At 51.0% G+C, this 18,283-nt stretch overlaps 8 protein-coding genes across 8 annotated transcripts; 4 read left to right on the top strand and 4 right to left on the bottom strand.

The window, feature by feature from the left end:
- Window positions 1–1,376: 1,376 nt before the first annotated feature.
- On the bottom strand, window positions 1,377–3,185 carry BCR38DRAFT_332690 (wd and tetratricopeptide repeat protein; the record flags this gene model as incomplete). Its single annotated transcript, XM_040855174.1, has 2 exons — window positions 1,377–1,592; window positions 1,758–3,185. The coding sequence occupies 2 exons, from the start codon at window positions 3,183–3,185 to the stop codon at window positions 1,377–1,379; spliced, it is 1,644 nt and encodes a 547-aa protein (XP_040720090.1).
- A 1,570-nt stretch (window positions 3,186–4,755) lies between these two features.
- Window positions 4,756–5,122, bottom strand: BCR38DRAFT_333990 (uncharacterized protein; the record flags this gene model as incomplete). The annotated part of the gene is made up of 2 exons (XM_040855276.1): window positions 4,756–4,962; window positions 5,045–5,122. The coding sequence occupies 2 exons, from the start codon at window positions 5,120–5,122 to the stop codon at window positions 4,756–4,758; spliced, it is 285 nt and encodes a 94-aa protein (XP_040720089.1).
- A 605-nt stretch (window positions 5,123–5,727) lies between these two features.
- Window positions 5,728–6,444, top strand: BCR38DRAFT_421100 (uncharacterized protein). Its single transcript, XM_040859423.1, has one exon. It carries the CDS (start codon window positions 5,913–5,915, stop codon window positions 6,231–6,233), a length of 321 nt encoding a protein of 106 aa, XP_040720088.1. The 5' UTR covers window positions 5,728–5,912; the 3' UTR covers window positions 6,234–6,444.
- Window positions 6,445–6,565: 121 nt separating this feature from the next.
- On the top strand, window positions 6,566–8,024 carry BCR38DRAFT_421099 (bucentaur or craniofacial development-domain-containing protein). The gene has a single exon (XM_040859422.1). The coding sequence runs from the start codon at window positions 6,627–6,629 to the stop codon at window positions 7,650–7,652; it is 1,026 nt and encodes a 341-aa protein (XP_040720087.1). The 5' UTR covers window positions 6,566–6,626; the 3' UTR covers window positions 7,653–8,024.
- A 1,281-nt stretch (window positions 8,025–9,305) lies between these two features.
- Window positions 9,306–11,354, top strand: BCR38DRAFT_405778 (uncharacterized protein; the record flags this gene model as incomplete). The annotated part of the gene is made up of 1 exon (XM_040857984.1): window positions 9,306–11,354. One exon carries the CDS (start codon window positions 9,306–9,308, stop codon window positions 11,352–11,354), a length of 2,049 nt encoding a protein of 682 aa, XP_040720086.1.
- Window positions 11,355–12,533: 1,179 nt separating this feature from the next.
- BCR38DRAFT_334413 (TIP41-like family-domain-containing protein) lies at window positions 12,534–13,510 on the top strand (the record flags this gene model as incomplete). The annotated part of the gene is made up of 2 exons (XM_040855314.1): window positions 12,534–13,310; window positions 13,388–13,510. The coding sequence occupies 2 exons, from the start codon at window positions 12,534–12,536 to the stop codon at window positions 13,508–13,510; spliced, it is 900 nt and encodes a 299-aa protein (XP_040720085.1).
- A 453-nt stretch (window positions 13,511–13,963) lies between these two features.
- BCR38DRAFT_333836 (uncharacterized protein) lies at window positions 13,964–15,751 on the bottom strand (the record flags this gene model as incomplete). The annotated part of the gene is made up of 2 exons (XM_040855262.1): window positions 13,964–14,472; window positions 14,998–15,751. The coding sequence occupies 2 exons, from the start codon at window positions 15,749–15,751 to the stop codon at window positions 13,964–13,966; spliced, it is 1,263 nt and encodes a 420-aa protein (XP_040720084.1).
- A 324-nt stretch (window positions 15,752–16,075) lies between these two features.
- BCR38DRAFT_421094 (ATP-dependent RNA helicase mrh-4) lies at window positions 16,076–18,124 on the bottom strand. The gene has a single exon (XM_040859421.1). It carries the CDS (start codon window positions 18,051–18,053, stop codon window positions 16,218–16,220), a length of 1,836 nt encoding a protein of 611 aa, XP_040720083.1. The 5' UTR covers window positions 18,054–18,124; the 3' UTR covers window positions 16,076–16,217.
- Between the last annotated feature and the right edge of the window lie 159 nt (window positions 18,125–18,283).

The following is an 18,283-nucleotide window of genomic DNA, read 5'->3' as shown; positions in this document are numbered from 1 at the left end:
CCTGCCTTCTTAGTGGGTTTTGAAAGGTACTTAATTGCCCTTGTGCGGCTTGTACCCCCCGCACCTGCACTTCCCTTCTTCATTTTCGTATGTAGCCGGAATGCCAGTACCCTGTTCACGATCTGTCTGAAATCACTGTAGATTAGCATTTCAGTAAGTCCTATAGGTATAATACAGTAGAATAGTGTCAAGGTAGGGCTTTCTTGGATGATACCTCAATTTTAGTTGAGTCATTAGATATGGCATATGATAAATTAAGGTCTGTTTATTATTTACAACAAGCAAATTGAACCACAGACTGTGTTAACCATGGATCTCAACTCTCAGACTATCACATAGGGATGAGCCATGTCTATGGTATACATGTATATTAGAGCTCAATCGATCTGTCACATGAACTGAAAATCCCGATGGTGTTATGACATGAATGAGCATAATGGTATCAAGTGATACAGTCATGATGAAATCACAGTTTCTTGCAAACTCCATTGTATTATATTGCACATTACCTCTGCACCAGGACAAAGGATGGATGTGGATATTGGGAATCTGGAAGCACATACAAGTGCTGTATTAGTACATAAGTGACGTGAACTTTGGGGCTGAGACTGAGATTTCTAGCCGGCGAGGGTTGATTACTTAAATAGGCAACATAGCATTGCTAGTGTTAACACGTGTTCAAGAACCATGACGACCTAGGTCAGTGGATAACGTCTTCAGCCACAAGGCCACACTATCATAGTGGTAGCTTGCATACGTTACTAGGCCATGATAGAATGGAAAGGCCGATATTCTGCCCAGGTAGAAATTTGGATGGCATACCTAGCTCCAATAAGTGAAGATACAACATATTAAAGGCATGGCCATTTGCAGAGAATCGGAGTTTTATTGTTCTTTATTGTTGAACCTCTCTACTAAAAATAACGTATGCTTCTTTTTATTGGCTGGTATTGTGTGGCTTATGTCTTTCTTTGCTGTTACCCCAGACAGAAGATGGGACTGATTATCGTTTCGTATGCGGAAGGAAAGCCGAAAGGGGAGAAAAGGTTGCTGCGGAATAAGGTGTCTCGATATCGGGGTATATATGGCTACTTCCGCCGTTCATATATAACTTGAGCAGCTTCTCGAGGTTGACTCAAGGCCAGCCAGTCAGTGTGACAAGTTGCCGCTGTACGTCAATCATATAAAGTTCGGGCTGTAAAGCCAATAAAGTCGAATAAAAGAAGTGAGCAATGGGGCGTGAGGGTGCAACTGAGGTGTTCAAGGGGGCGAGCGGGCTTCAGTGACCCTTGTATTGTCACGGGAGAACCAGACTCGTTGGCCTGTTCGAGACAGGTTTTGTTTTAGTCGAGTATCTCTGCGCTTGATGAGGGCAGTCACCGAACCATATCATCGTTCGCCTCGTTACGACACCGGGTACACATGCACCAACCGCCAAGGGGGCCAGATGCCCATTCTCTTCTGTCTCGTACGGCGAGATTGATATCACAGTAATGGTTGAGGATCTCCTCCCCGCGAGAGATGCCGCCAGGTCGGTCGTCAACTATCCGCTTTTCCACGGCTTTTAAAACCATCCTACCCCCCCATTCCCACTGCAACAACTTGTATGAGTAGCTATTAAAAATAGAGTAAAGGATGAACCGAAGGTCACAAGTCAGATTCCAAGAGCAAAAATCTTCGAGAGCGGAACACGTAAGACACTTTCACTCTAGAGGCAGACCATCAAGGGGAAGATATAACGGGTGAAAAATACGTACGGTGACATTGGGATTGCAGTCGTGATTTGCGAGGCACCAGTAAGGATGCACTGCGGCAACCTCAGGTCTTCCATCACGTAGGCCTTTCCGGGCAGATGCAGTACCACGGAATTTGCTGTACAAAGTGTTGAACACCCATATGTCATGCGATTCAATTGTGGCATATATATCGATGTCCAGCTTCTCAAGTATGTGCAAGGGCGTTTCGATATTGTGAGTGAAGGAAAAAGGTAATGTCCAGGCAGGTGGGGGGCCGGCGTTCAATGACAGATTTATGCGGTTCATAAAGGATGAAACAAAATCGCCCCAGATGTACTTGATCTGCTTGACTTCGAGAGGGTGGATTTCTTGATGTGTTGCCATGGCGAGGACGCGAGTGAGAAGCAGCAGATAGAGCGCCTCATCCGCACTCTTATCTGTATCCTTGGCGATGGAATCGATGTCCTTTTCGCAGACGGCTGGGTGATACTGTTTCTGCGCTTCGTCGAAGCAGAACTGGTTGCAGAAAACAGCATCATAACACTCTGGACAACTTACGGCCTCAGACTCGTTGCCCAAGGGAGGCAGCTCGCTGCTGCAGGCATCGCAGACCGAGTCTTTGAGGCGATTGTTGGCGGTGACGAGTGAATACTCGTTGAGCACAGTCTCACCTGCTGCGATATCTTCTTTGGCAAAAACACCGAGCTGTTTGCAGGTGGGGATTATATCATAGTCGTCCGTGTTGCTGGCATCTTCCAGCAAAACGGGTAGAGCAGCCACCTGAACCTCGCACTTCGGGGCCATGGTGGATAACTCCCGGTTGAGAAACTCGAGCGACTCTTCCGAGAAGCGGTCGGGCTCATGGCGGTTCCAAGGGTATACTTCTCGCCTAACCATTCCCCAGTCTGGAAGATCGTCATGGTTCAGAACCTCCTGTCGCGTCCTCCGTTGAGCCACGGTTTGGATATAACCCCGGGCGTTTAGGAGCTCTTGATTGTTGGGCGCTGCAGACAGCCCGCGCTCACAGAATCCATAAGCACTCTTCAGGCTTCCACAGAGAAGCAAGCTCAACGATAGGATTTGAAAACACCGAATGGAACCGACTGGTGCCAGATTGGCAGCATCGCACGCATCTGGGTTGCTGAGCATCTGGGATAAGGAGCCGTAGTCGATAACCTGGGGCAAAGGCCGATTGCTGTATCGCTGCAAAGCCTTAACTGATTGCTCATGGTACTCGAAGCTCTCGTTGCTGACCTCGTCGGTGAGCAGCAATGCGCGGTAGGCATCGCCCGCCGCAAGGTCCGGATAGCCCAGATCGGCATAGGTCACGGCACGCTGGAGGTGCAAGATGAAGTCGTATGGACTTTGTATGAGTTCGTCGGTGAACCTTTGACGTGCATCGAGAAGAGACTCAATGCGGGAGTCTATCTCTTCGTGTGACTCTTCCATGACGCCTTGTCTGGACGTGGCAGAGAGATCCGAGTGCAACCGGAGATATATCCTCTAAGGGATGTACGGCCTTCTCATATGCGCGCAGCCTGATGGGGTCTCGTCCAAGCGGGTAAGGCGGGCACAATCTGACGGCCGGGATCACGCAGGGAGTACGACCATAGATGGTGTTATGGATGGCTTGACCTGTTGTCTTGTCCTCCCTAAGCTGGGGTACGATGTCGCTTGAGCTCGGCCAACTTGTAGTACCCACCCGGAGAGAATGTGCGGCAAATCTCGTTAGGACGCCTCCTCGAACGGCGATGCCGGGCAGCAGCTTCCGAGAAGGTCCCTTGCGCAAATGATGGATTTAGTCCTTCGGAGAAGGATCTTGAATTTTGTAGAAGCGCAAGATTGCCTTTCCGCGCTTCTACGTTATGGGCTTGGAGAAAAAAGCATGGCCATTAGCTGGAGCTTGGTGGGGCACACACAAAAGACTCTTCGATGTACTATGGTATCATGGGTAAGTTTTCTATTGCATGTTTGTACCGTGCCCCACCTAGGCACGCGCCAACTCTTCGCTACCTGGCTTGAGGGGACCTTCATAGCTGTCTGAATATGATTAAGAGAAAACGTTGTAGTAGTGTGAATTTCGGCTTTCGATTTACCACCGTCGAAATATAGGGTTCGAATTCGTTGGCGATCCGCTTCTGTAAGGTGTTTAGTCCCCATTGTAGTTGCTGAATACGCGATAATTAGGACGCGTTAACAGCAAGTTGGAATCAGAGGTGGAAGTACCTTTTCGTTACCATGAGTAGGCTAGGCAAGAATCAGTATAGCGTTACCTTGACAGTGGTCCACTGGTACTTGTCAAGGAGGTGAAAACTTTGGCCTGATACCGTAGTAGTTTCTAAATCGCATCTCCCGATTCAGGGTCCAAGGGTCCCGCGCTAGCTGCGGGGTTTATCTTCAGGTAGGTGTTAGACAGCTGGCACCCTAGAAAACAGCTGGTACCCCGCCAAACCTCACCGCTGCGACAGTTCAGCTCCAGCTGCAAGTGAGTTCCTGGGTCGCTGATCTGGAGGTGAGCTGGGGGTTAAGTAAGACAATCCACTCAAGCACTCGACCCTTGGGTAATGAGAGTCTAGGTCGGTGGGCAAATTTTCTTGGTGATAAACTCCTTGATACTTTCGAGATCAGGAAGTTTTGATACATGCAACGGCAGAGGTACACACGTCACGCATGCGTACATCAGGCGCGAAAATTGGATGCACCAGATCATCATAAGAGTGTTCCGCGTCTTCGTACAAACATACGATTGAGAACTCGTGGTCGTCAACAAGTTACGTTACATGAACCCATGCACGTATTACGCAACACTCCCGATGGTTCGGCAACATTAACGTTGAACGCAGCAACTGAAAATCAAATCATGTGCCTATGGACCGACTTGGACTTTGCCTCGGACGGATTGAGAGTGCCATACCAGACATACCTGCAAACGCAACACCCGTTCACGACTCCAGCCAGGCCAGCATATAGAAGAATAGAACACGAAGTCTCTCCAAACCAGCCCACTTGACTCTATGACCTACGCGGCTTTTTTGCTATCTTGTCCTTCTTTTAGCATGCCCTCGCATCCTGTCAACTTTCCTGCGACTTCCTCCACCTTGCCATAGCCCTGTGTTTCTGGGTCACGAGCCGCGCTGGCAACCTTCATGGCATCGACTGCATGTGCCTTGGACTGCTCACCGGAGCTCTGCCATGCGTGCGAACCAGTTATACTCCCGATGGTCGCCTGACTTATACGATCAGAACTGTCCGTTGTATACTTGTATACGGCGATGAAGATGACAGATGGGGGCTCTGATGCAATTTACCTCGGCGGTGCCCTTCACGTATTCGGCGTGGCTGCTGACGAGACCTGGTTGTTGGTTTGTGTTGTTTCCGGACGACATGAGGAGTGTGATTATTTGGGTTCTTATTTGATGGATTAGGTGATCCAGTTGAAAGATGGTGATCAGTATGTTGACAAGAACATCTGTACTTCTTGCATCAAAGGATATTTGAACCCATGTTAGTCATTCTGAGCATCGTAACTCATGACGTACAGTAGCATGACGTCATTATCGTTGTCGGGTGTGACACTATGCATTAGTTCTATCTCTACAGCCATCGAACTTTCGAAACTGCTGTCCCTAACTTCAGCATACTGCTATGCGGTTTGTTGTATGTGGGAGTGAGTAATAAATTGCGGTTGCTTCCCTTGAGAGATCTGGGGATTATTGGAAACGCCTCACGACTGTAATAAGCCGGGACCTCTGATAGGACAGCGATCTGCCGGGGAAGCAATCCACGAACAAGCTCCTCGAAATGCAGATGACATAATGTAGGCAATACAGGCAAGAGCGCACTGTATTGGTGTTGATGGGACTAAGTTCCAGGAATCTACCGCTACGGAAGCCAGGCAGTAGGGCCAACTATCACAGCAATGGCCTGGGCATGACCAGCTCAGGACACCAATTTAAACAGCGGAATAAGTTCCTGGCTTGACGAATGCGAGTATTTGACATGAGCTTGAGTATCTCGAGTTTCTGCTAGATAGAATCATTCTTTGAGTAGCTATTCCCAAATCACCTACAATACGCCATAATATGGAATCTTGATAATCCACAATATATCATCAGTAATTGAATTCATTTATCCAGCCCTGGCGCCGCTTCTACATAAGTATTAGGCGCCAACTCAATGACGCTATCAGTAATCTTCAATCACTCAATAGCGGTCACGGGAAGCTTCGCTATCCCTTTCACAGCGTACTTCTCCTTCCGAACTATGCGAGTCGTCCAACGACGTCTCGGAGATAAGCATTACCTAGACGAGAACTGGTCCAAGGCGGTCGACCCGTCGTCCTTCAAGACGAATGGCGTCGCGCAGTCACCAGAACTTTGTGTAAAACGTGCCGCTAGCTTTCTTCCTCGCTGCGGTGGTAGAGCTCAACGGCGGAAGCCGCAAAGTCTACACAGGCGCATTGAGCAAGCTCCTCACAATCAGGGTCTTGCACACTGAATTCGAGATCCATCGCCCTGAAGGCACGGAGTTTGGGGCATCCAATTGGATATTTCGGTACGATTAGGACCATGGTTGGCTTGGCTGGATACGCCGCGTATCTCGTAGAACAATTCTGGGGTTTACAGGCGGAATAATCACCTACGCAAACAACGTATCTTTGTTACGGAAATGAACAATGATCTTTGGAAATGGAATGTGGATAGTCGAGTTCCAGCAGGTGCAGTTCTGCTTATGTACCTGTGGCCCAAGCTCCCAATAAACCTTCCCACGCTAGAGATATAATCCCTGTCGTTTAAGATGGACGTCCTCACCAACCTGCATTGATTTCGGTTGTGACGTGCAACATTTAATGCGGCTTATCGCTGACAACTCAGGATATCCGGTCAGCCAATGCAACCAACAAGAGACATGTCTTTGAAGCCTATACTAGACGAAGAGTATGCCTCGGAAGAGGACTCCGACTTCGCGCCCGATGCAGCCCCAGCTGAAACCACATCCGAGGCATCAGAATCCGAAGACGGCAGCGAGCAGCCTGCCCCAACCGCCAAGAGGAAACGCGCTGCCGACGATGATGCCGCCGATGTGGGCTACGAGAACTCAGGCGACGAAGCCATAATATCCAAAGGCAAAAAGCGGCAAAAGAAGGCAAAGCGGAAACATGACGTACCTGGGGACGACGACGAAGGCGGAGACGGCGGTCTCATCAAGACAAGAAGTATGCGCGCCGTAGGGAAGCAAGAGCGCAAGACCGCCGCTGTGACAGGACCCATCACGGTTGACGTTAATGATATATGGGCCAAGATGACGGCTGGCCCGGTCGTGCCACCCAAGGCGAGCGCCGACAAGGAGAAGACGAGGCCAGATGACAGCCGAGAACCGGCGGTGGCCAAGGATAGGGAGATGGATAAGTCGCAGTTAGGCAAGCCCGGTGAAGCCGAGCCATCAGTCATGATCAAAATCAAGCGCACGTATAACTTCGCGGGCAAGATACACATCGAGGAGAAGATGGTCCCGCGCGGGTCGGCCGAAGCAGAAGTCTACCTGGCGTCACTGAGCGGCAACCCTAAGGAAGCTGCTGATGCCGATGGTGATGCCGAACCGCGGAAGAAACCACGCAAGGCTTTCCGCTCCATATTTGAACCCATCTCCGAAGGCTTGATGCGGCGAGCCGACCTGAATCTGGGCGTGGCGGCCAGATTACAGATGCGCGAACAGGGCAAGGCCAAGAAGCTGAACGTCGTGGAGAAGAGTCGCATGGACTGGGCCGGCTTTGTGGACAAGGAGGGCATCAAAGACGACCTCGAACTGGCTGGGAAGTCGAAAGAGTCTTTCGCTTCGAGACAGGACTTCTTGGCTAGAGTTGAGGCTAAGAGGGAGGACGACGCGCGGAGGGCTCGAATGGCTGGGCGTGCTTGAGGGTGCGACTCGCAAGTGTTTTGGCAAATTACTGTTATTGATTGCAGGGAAAGGAACAAGCATCGTGTTCGCAAAGCTGGAGTTACGGGATATTGATACCATCCGGGAAATTGAGGGTCATCGATACATCTCATGGTGGTAAGGTCTTGAGAACAGAAGTTGACATAAGCCTAGGGTTTAAATTCTCCATGCTCTGATCTCAAGCGAACATGTCACTTGTAAATCTGCGGAAGTGTTCCAACAACCAGTTTACCAATCCCAGCAATTTGAACTTGACGTTTACAGAGCCGGGGTGCAGAATCCCCGGCCCAAGTGGACCTGGGCAGGGTGCCATGCTGACTGGCCAATTAGTTCCGATTTCTTATGCGTGACCGCTGACAAGGAGTATCATTTATGGAGAAGCCGTTATAATTGCCCGAGGACGTCATAGTAACAGACAAGCCTTCGAGAGCGTAAACCCGGCTCGTACGAGGGTTGTTAGAACAGATCCAGGAAACTACCCAGCTACGGTTGGGATTCAGAATACGGCGGTCCAGGCGAAAAAGTAATAGGCGATGGGATGCGTCGACTTCACCTAGCACGTGTTGGGATACCCAAGCCAACTTACTCATAATCGTCTTCGACTCACGACATTCCCCCAGGAGTTTGGATTCCCCGTCTGCTCGGTTTCTTTATTTATTCCCCCCCCCACCACAAAAAAAACCCCAAAAAAAACCGAAATGTCAATGCAAACACCTTTGAAGTTCATATCAAAGGCATTGTGGTGGTTTGGCATCGTTGTTTTAAGGAACTGTGTGCGGGTTCATGTACGGTTAGCCTCCCTTGCAAAGCAATAAGACGGCCACTCTGAGTTTTCCAGCCTGGAGGACATTAAGAATACTTTAAATGTGTAATTAAACACCAGACGGGAAACCCCCAGCTCATGGTTCACTGTTCAAAGTAACTTTGGGTTAACTTTGAATATTATTCGCCTATCTCCGGAAAGTCAAACATCTTGATAACCCTGCTAACTACGCTAACTACAGCATAGGGGAACTTAGTATCCGGTAACTACTCACCAAAAATCGATATCACGCCAACTTGAGTGTGAAAAGTGCGTACTAGTACGGACATTCCACTACTAATAACTAAAGTTGCGCTGTCCATAAGGTCAAACTTGGAGCAACATCAACCATGGTTTAATAAGTCGCCATATCACACCAGTCACGAAGCAAGTATTCCTCTATTATATTCCAGGTTATTCCACGATAACCACTGTCAATTCCAGTTCATATCATGTCATAAACCTGGAGCAAACTGGCTCTTTGAGTGTTTAACCGAATGTCTTCACGTCACCTAGTGAAGGCACTGACGGTGACTTCCCAGCTTATCTCCGTTGCACTTGCACTTGACCATGATGGCAATACATGGTTGATTTTCTCTATTTGGGACATTTGGTTCCAAACCGACATCAACAGTATCTCATCTACCTTTTCCCGTTATCTATGCTTCGAGACTTTGCATAAGTTTCTGGCAGTTTAGACCTTTCTTGGACTTTTTGTTATTCGTATACATCATTACGACCTTCCATATTTCGAGTCCTTCTTGGTTTTAGCCACTTCACATAGAAAATTCTCGAGCAAGCACCCTTTGTTATCTGAATCTTATCCCACGATGTTTGAAGGCAACAGGTGCCCCTTTGGGCGACGTTTCATACTCGAAGACGGATCTTCGGCAGTACTCTTTGGAGATTCATCAAGGCCATCTAACAGCATGGCAAATTTTGAACCCGCAAAGCCTTTCTCTGAGTCCCCTCGTAGTCCGCACCCAATTGAACAGCCACTACCACAAGTTTCGTCGAGTATCGAAACAGAGTCCGGCGAGACTGGATCTGGCGAGGCAAAGTCGGTCACGATCACAACGCTAGAGCCTTCATCAAGTCAGCGATCCAAGTCAGACAAGGGAAAATACGACACACTCACCCATACACCATCGCTACCAAATGCTCCATCAAAGGGTGTCTCGATAGCGTATACGCACTCGGAACATCAGCCCCCAACGGCGCCCAAAGCATATACTATTTTGCAAGGCCGTCCGTGTACGCACGTTTTCAAGAACAGGCTACCGAAAGCTCTCAGAAATGCCCTCGAGGCAGAACTGACACCCCCTCTCGATATGATGGAACTCCAGCATCTGCTGCCTCCAAAAGTCAAACTACAATCCATCGTAGATATAGAGGGTATCAAGTTTGCCAAGGCCAAGTGTGCCGTTGCCAACGCCCTCCCATGCTTGCCAGAGCTTTCCCAGCTCAGATTCATCGAATACGACGCGACAGAGCACAATGGTGATAGACGGACATCTATGCGGTTTCTGGTACTTGACGAGCTTCCTAGGCTCTCAGAGTCATTGGCCACAGGGCTCCTTACACCGGCTACTGACGCGGTGCAATTCAGCTGGAATAACCTGAGGGCTGTGGCGACGGCTGCACGGGGAGAAATCACGCAGTCAGACGCCACCTTGAGAGAGTATCGCTTGGCGCGGTTTGAATGGGAGATCATGTGGCGATGCATCTACATGGTCAAGTTCTTGGCCCGTTTGCTCTCAATGAACCGCTCAGATGGGACCTTGGGGTACTACTGTTCCATGCTTGGCTCGGAGATAGATTTGGATCTTTTCATTGTCGAGAAGGGCATCTTTAATTTGAAGCCGCCCTTTGACTGGAATCACAGCCTCCTCGCACAGATGTACGGACTCGGTGCCTACGAACTCGCCTGGGTCAAGAGAAGTCGAGACAAGTGCGAGATGTCGGAGCAGTTGAATACTTTGAGTAGGTACCACTCGTTGCAAACATGGCTGGGAAAAAACGCCTGCAAAGACTTGGTCGAGCAGTTCCGTTTCGTGTTTCACGCCATTAGAGATTCCAAGAAAAAGTTCCCCTTCCAGTCGCGCGGAAGCAGAGCTGCGGACTGTCGCCGTGAGTTCAAGATTGCCAAGGTCATGACCGACAGGGTTGAGCAGGAGCTTGAGAATAGGGCGAAACGATGTGGACCTGTGCTCAAAAGAGCCTTTCAAAGATGTACGGGAGATTGGACCGAGCTATCCTGCGAGAGACAACTGGATCTTCTTGGATACAGTCAGCGTGGGAACCACCCAGAATTCCAAAATCTCGTCCAGCAATATATGCCACTGCATATCAGCAAGTGGCATGTCTTCCCATACAGCGTCCCGCCCGCTGCTTCGAGAGCTCGAGGGGTCCAGCGACCCCTACAGAACAATGCACTTACACCTGCTCAACATGTTAATAACAGTATGCACGCCGGTGTGATCCAGAACAACTACCAGGGCGCTTTTGTTTCATCACAACCAATATGTCCAGCGGGATTTTATTGTTTCCAAGTCGGCCACATGCAAAACCCTGAGGGAATGGCTCTCGTTGCACCACAACCGACATGCCCCCCAGAAGGCTACACTCAAGCCAGCCTGACCCAGAACGCTTACAAGGGGAACTATATTGCGCCACAACCGACACTTCCTGCAGGAGATTACAACGGCCACCTCAGCCTGGTGCACACTGTTTACAATGGGGCTCTCACTGCATCGCAACAGAGTTATTGTGCTGGACATTACCCTTCTCAAGCCGTTCGGATTCAGGACAACTACAACTACAACAGATGCCTGGTTGATTATGCTGGAGGCTACGTCATTCAATACGACCCGGCTTAGGACGCTTATGACGGGAATGTTGTAGCATCACAACAGATACGCCCGGCGGAAGGCTACAATTTCCAAGCCAACCTGGTTCAGAACGCTGACGCCGAGGTTTTCATCGCGTCACACCCAAGAAGTTATGCCGGAATCCTAGAATGGCTGAACAACGTGCAAACACCAGATCCCCACGAGCCCGAGACCGAATATCGTCTCTACTGAAACCTGTTGGAATCCCCGCTGGGTCGGACAATGTGCAACGGCCATCCGAGAGCCACGAACTATCTGTCAAATGAGTGTCCTGGGGTAGCTGAGTCATCTAGCGGTATAGACACCCGAGATAAGCATATTCATGGGTCATAGCGAAACAAATGACAATATACTCAGCGAGTTACCCATCCCTTGAATCATGCCCTGCATTGCAAGTGATGGTCAACATGCACAGCGGGTGAATAGTACCGGTCATATCAGTTTGATCCGCAAAGGACATGTAACGCGTGGAAAAACCTGCCCAGATGAACCCGTCTGGAGCACGAGACGGGCTAGGGTCTTCAATCTTGGGATGATTTGAGAAGTATCTCATGGGTACGACATGCCCAATCCGCTTTCCGGTTGATCCAGTAGCAACCACCTGCGTTCTCAAAAGCCAGTCGAACACGGCCGTCGAATCTTGGTGTGTGCGTCGTCTATCAAAATTACAGATATCAGTTTCCTCAATACGGTACCGATACATCGTTTCCCCTAACGTGAATATCTCGAAACCGTAGAAAGCCGAAGATTTTGGATTGGATATGCCGGAGATCTAGGGGATTTCTTTGCAAATTCGTCAAGGGCCAAATGCAACTCGTTATCTTTCTGTAGGCATACGAGGTTATAGCCGCCATGCACTTGGCTTGAAGCCGTACTTAGCTCCTAAAAGTAGTTTTTGAAGTTGAATCCTGCTTGCTTTGAATTGTTGAGTTTACCACATATAAAAGGAAAGGTGGATGCATCTATACCGGGCTGTCCCCCACGGCCCCACCAGCCGTTAAAGCTAACCTCGAGCTTGCCAAGCTTGCCTGCCCCTCCAAGACGCTCCAACTCTCCTACATTACCATCGCATCTTCAGACTCGTATATGAGCTTCTCCCAATAGAGTACGGCCTCATTGGAAACACACATACACGCGCCCAGCATGACCACTCCACCATCGATGCGAATGGGGCCTCCCACGGGCCACATCACCTCCCCCAACGAGCCGTACCCCTCCAAGACGCAGCTGTCCGCCGCCACGACGACCCACACCCAAGGCAACTTCACCATCTCGTCGCGCAAGCTGCCCATATCCAAAGCCGGGCCTATCGAGGCCATGGAGAAGTCCCTGGGCATCCCTATCCCCGAGATGATCTTTGGCGATAACGTGGTGACGGTGACGCATAACCCGACTGGCTGGAGCATCAGCTTCAACGCCTACGACGCGCTCGATGCCGTCGACAAGACCGACAAGAACATGTTGCAGGTCGCCCACGCCCGGTCCTGGAGCTCGTCACGCGAGGAACAAACCGCGGGAATCAAGGAGGTGGTCAAGCGCTTCGACTGGTCGTACTCGACTGAATACCGGGGCACCGTAGTTACAGCACCTGCATTGAACCAAAATGACGGCAGGGAGGAGAAGAAGACGACATCGACAACAGCAAAAATGTTCGGCAAGACGGACCGCCCCATCCCCGTCGAGCTGCTCAAGCGCAAGGACCCCATGTTATTTTTCGACGACGTCATGCTGTACGAGAGCGAGCTGGACGACAACGGCATCAGCCTGTGCAGTGTGAAGCTGCGCGTACACGAGAAGCGCATGCTGCTGCTGTGCCGCCTGTTCATGCGCCTCGACAACGTCTTGCTGCGCATCCGGGACACGCGCATCTATGTTGACTTTGAGACGGATGAAGTCACCAGAGAGTTTACCGCCAAAGAGGGCAAGTTTGAAGAGGTCAAGAAGGTAAGTGCAAGTGGTGGATTTGGGTTTACTGTGGATTGTCTATGATAATCATTGGCGCTGACGGTGCCTGCGTGCAGATATTACAGTTGTCGGGGCTGATTCCGGATATGATTACGATCACCATGCGTGATCCAAACAAAGTTGCGGACCTATTGCCCGTGGTCGACCAAAATTTGGAAGGCGTATCATTGGCGTCGTAGTGGAATCAGCATAGCTGGAGTGGGCAACTTTCCCAACGTTCAAGTGGCATAGTTAGCGAAGACGGCTGGATGTTTACGAGATGAGCATTAGGTATCGGCGTTCCGGAAGGGGGTCGTGCATGAAAACCCTGCCAAACATCCATAGATAAGCCATCATTCAGGGGTTGGTGGCGTGTACCAAGTTATGTACACATATGAAGGTAATGGGGGATCTGGTTTAGAACAACATTGCGGAATCCATGGTGTTGAAAGCAACGGCAAGCCGACGAACTCCAGTTAAGGAGTATGCTTCTAAACCATCCCATCTCTTCGGCCAGACTCCTTGACATGCGTGGCCAGGAACAAGATACACAAGCTAACGTGACAAACCAGAATCATAAATTCAGAAATCTGGAACCAACCCAGCATCATTCCAGAAGTGATCGTTGCCATTCCTTAAAACATGCTTGTTAACTACCGAGCATCGCGCGGCGAACTGCTTTGTGTCATTTCCTCGTATTCCAGCTCCCATTTATCGACCTCCTGGAATTTCCGCGCCGCCAGTTTGAGTTCCTCACCCACCCGGGCCTGCAGCTCCTCGCTAGTTTCCGTACCATCAGGACGCACCAGGATCAGACCTTCTCCTGCTTCTTCCTCCTCATCATCCTCGTCCTTGTTTTCTTTATCTGATGACGGTCGTCCATAAGTCCGTTTAGGTTGCTTTGTGGAGGCTGGTGTCTGCTTGCCCTTGCCTCGCGCTGAGCTCTGGTTGGCGGTTCCTACTCGTGAGAGCGGCATCGCGGGCCGCCTGCGGGTGCGTACATCAAGGTATGAAAGCTCGTCGTCATCGTTGCCCAATCCTGAAACGTCAACCTCATCTTCCGAGTCATTCGCGCTCAAGGCATCCGCCCTAGCGTTCCTGTGCCGGCGCCGGGGAAGAAGTCCAGTCAAATCCGCAGTGGTCACTTTTGTTACTTGTCTTGCTGCCTGTTTGCGTGTGATATTTGCGGCACGCAGTGGTGGTGGAGATGGTTCAGGGTAATTCGGCGAATGGGTGAGAGATGGAGGAGATGATATATCAGAGCTTTCTTCATCCCGAACCGGCGTCCTTCGCAGTGCCGAGGCTGGAGCTGGCCGCTTGCCACGTCCTTTTGCGAGTGATTGGATTGGTGGCCAGATTTCTGCTTCGCCTTCAGATGAGCTAGTACTTGCAGGTGGAGCGACATCTGCATCGTTGTCCATTAATGGCGTGCTCGGTCTGCTTCGTTGACGCGGTAAGGAAAGCGGTGGTAACGCATCTTCCGACACCGCATCAGATTCCTCTGCTTCAATAGATACGGTATCGACGTAGGGAGAGGATCGTGGGCGCTGCACGTGACTCTCGGTAGACTTTCGCTTTCGCGGATTTATGCTAGACTCAATATCGGTGGATGCTTCTTCAGCTTGGACAGCCCCAGAATGTCTCTTGGAGCGTCTTAAAGGAGTCGACTCTGCCTCTGGCCCGAAACCATCATGTTCGGCGGATTCCTCGTCTGCTTGGTCGTCCGATTCGTCTACGCCGTCACTATCTGGCTCTGGCCGTTGGGGTCGATCCTTCTGGGCGGTGCCCAGAATACTAGGCTCGCGCGCTCTTCTCTTGAACACGCCAATGTTGAATGCCGTGCTGATACCAGGTGTGTTGGGGCCGGCACGACTGCTGGGTCTTATGGGAGCATGGTCCGTACTCAGAAAACTGCCCGCGCGGGGGCGTCGCTTGAAGCGACTGGCAGACATGGTGGATGTTTCATTAGAGCGCTGCGCGCTTGCGGGGCCGGCAGTGTCGAAGGACGTGTTCAGGTCGGCGAACATATCGTCGTCCAGATCGAGTCCCGAGACCTCGACCATTCTACCTTGTGCGGGCGTGGCGGCGGCGCGTCGGCCAACCTCGATCTCAATTGAGCTGTCCGACTCATCATCTGCTGTGTTCAGAATCGCGGTGGAAGTGGACGTGATATCATCAAGTCTCTCCATGGCGGAATCGCGTCTTTTTTGCGCTACTGCGAGCGCCGCTGCTTGGCGGCGGTTGGATACTACACGGGTCGCAAGAACTTCTCCTTGGGATTCTCGTCTTAGGCGCTGCTTCTCCTTCTCGCGATCGCTGACATCGTATATATCGCTACTGGTGGACTCCGCGGGTGGTGTTGGTGTTGGTGTTGGGCTCGCAACGCTGGGGACTGGCGCAGCGGTGCGCCTAGACGCGACTCTACGTTTGGGTCGAGGCATATTCAAGGACACGCTGGTTGTTTGTGCTTCTGGTCTCGAAAGTTTTGATTGAATACAAGGCAATGTCCTCACAGCATCGCATACATTGTGCGAGAGTGGGCTGCTAAATTGAAGGATCAAATATTGTAGCGACTGGATTGACCACGGGTGAAAATATCGAGGGGAAATAACCTTGACGCGTCGTGCTTGCTGTTTGGAGAAGTTGAGCTACCCTAGTCGGCCCCACTAAAAGATCGCCAGTGAACATTTGAGAGCTTAACGTTTCAATGACTGCACAGGCCCGCAAGCTTAGGTGTTGTGGGTTGACTTCAAATACAAGTGAATAAAGGAGTCAAATCCTCTGCTACAGTGTTGAGGAGAGACGAGAAGCCTCATAATTACGCTTACAGTCTATATCGCACACAGGAAATTATTCATACATGGTTGTACAATGCTTTGGCTCCGTGATACACATCCCGAGTCGCTTCTAAATCAATGCCTGCCCCATGAACATGCTCTCTCTGACCTCGGCAACAATGTCCATCCTGTCGTCCCTGCCCACCAGGACAACACCTCTACCACGTCTGCCCATGCGTCCAGCGCGGCCCAGTCGATGGATAAAATCAATGGTGGTATGCGGTACATCGTACAAAACCACGTGTCGCACCGCAAGGGTGTCGATGCCACGGGAAGCCAGATCCGTCGCGACAATGACCTTGGTGTTTGGTAGCGTCCGTCTTGCACCCGGGATAGCCGTCGGCTTTGAAGTCGTCTTCATCGGTTCCGTCGTGGTGAATGACCCCAGCATCTCCGACTGGCGCTCCTCCGAGGTATCTCGGTGCAGAGCTACGGCGTCGATGCCCTTGGACACGAGGTATTCAGCAACTTCCTGCGTTTTCTCGCGTTCATTCACAAAAACCATGATGCGCTTGATATCGATCTCTCCGGGCACTGCTCCTTCGTGTGATGCGGCATCTTTGCCAATAGACCAAATTGCATCCGCGCAGGCCAGATTCTTGTTGTTGCGGTAGGGATCCTTGGAAACGTCGATGACACCTAGTTGCACTCGACGGGGGATCGCATGCAGGTTCGGCGTGGTGATACGGACCATATCTGGGAATTGGATTGCCAAAAAATTGTCCAGCCTCTTGGGGATTGTCGCCGAGCAGAGAATCAGTTGCTTCACCGAAGGTAGACAACGATCCAAAATGGACGTGGTTACCGGAGTGAAACTCCGGTCAAAAAGGGAGTCGGCCTCATCGATCACCAGATGGCTGACCCGCGATAGAATATTAGGGTCCGATTCGGCGATTGATGAAAGCAAATGCGGTGTCGTCACAATAAGATCGATGCCTGAAGGAGAGTACATGTTTCTGTTGATCACCTTGGCCGAGACACTTGCCGAAAACAGATCCGTCTTGAACTTGACCGAGTGTGAGAGCGACTTTGCTACCGCGCCGACCTGGTCGACTAGTTCCGCAGTAGGAACAAGCACCACAACTCTCGGGCGGGCGGTGGTCGGATGCGGGTCAATTTCGCGGGGTCCAGTGTAGCCAGGTTCCCTGATGGCTGCCATTTGCTTGGCAAAGTATTCGCGGTACTTTGCGATGTGAGGATCGGCAGCTTCTGCCTCCTTCAGCGCATTGATGACTGGAAGGAGATAGGCCAGAGTCTTTCCCGATCCCGTCTCTGCTGCGAGCAGAAATTCCTGTCGCCCAGGCATGTTCTTCGTCCGTGATCTCCGTCCGAATTCTTGACCTAGCAAAGCCGGAATTGCAAGTCGCTGGACAGGTGTGGGCTTGATGTCTGTCATGCCTTTGAGTACCTCCTCAGCGACTGCAGTTTTGACCGCGGGTAGTAGATCGAGCTTGTCGAAGGTATCAATTTCGCTGATGTTGGCCTTCATCCGTGACCTGTGGCCGTAGGACACTGACGCCAATGAACTCTGCATCTTCATAGCCTTGGTCCTCCGGTCACCTTGCCCATCTCTTCCTCTGGATCTTGTCGGCCTTGGTGCCGCCGATGCTCGTCCCTGAAAAGATGTCACATTCATGCCGCCGAAAGGCCCAGGAGAGCTCCTCCGCGGCTTTTCGCCATCCCTTCCTCGTCCATCTCGGAAAGAAGGCGATCGTGAAACGTTATCGGAAAGCACCATGCGAGACGGGCTCGACCTCCTTGGACCTCCACCAATCCTCCCTCCTCCTCTTGAGGGCGTGTAGAATCGTGGGGAAGCCCATGGCCTGAAAACACTCGGAGGGGTACGGGGCAATGCTGTGAAGAGGCACAAGGGACATATCCGCGCCGAAACGAGTGAAGACCGCATTCTGCAAAAGTCGCAGATTCGGACAGAAACTATATGCCCATCGGCAACGCGCTTCAAGAAAAATTCATGACTTCAGGCCAATGACGTTGCAGTACAGCTCGCGAGATGGTCTGTGCAGCACAGTCGATAGGCATAGGCGTATGTGCCGACTTGTGGGCCTGCTAGCTTTACTCCTCTGTACGGGCCAACAGAGCAACATTGAGAACTGAACAACATCATTGTAAGATTTA

This window comes from Pseudomassariella vexata, assembly GCF_002105095.1.
Source record: "Pseudomassariella vexata strain CBS 129021 chromosome Unknown BCR38scaffold_2, whole genome shotgun sequence".
Taxonomy (NCBI): Eukaryota; Fungi; Ascomycota; class Sordariomycetes; order Amphisphaeriales; family Pseudomassariaceae; genus Pseudomassariella; species Pseudomassariella vexata.
Note: the sequence above shows the minus strand (reverse complement) of the source record. Positions and strands in the feature narration are given on the sequence as shown.

Coding starts and splice junctions, on each gene's coding strand:
- BCR38DRAFT_421100 (XM_040859423.1), top strand. CDS start 5,913: ATGACGCTATCAGTAATCTTCAATCACTCAATAGCGGTCACGGGAAGC.
- BCR38DRAFT_421099 (XM_040859422.1), top strand. CDS start 6,627: ATGCAACCAACAAGAGACATGTCTTTGAAGCCTATACTAGACGAAGAG.
- BCR38DRAFT_421094 (XM_040859421.1), bottom strand. CDS start 18,053: ATGCGGTCTTCACTCGTTTCGGCGCGGATATGTCCCTTGTGCCTCTTC.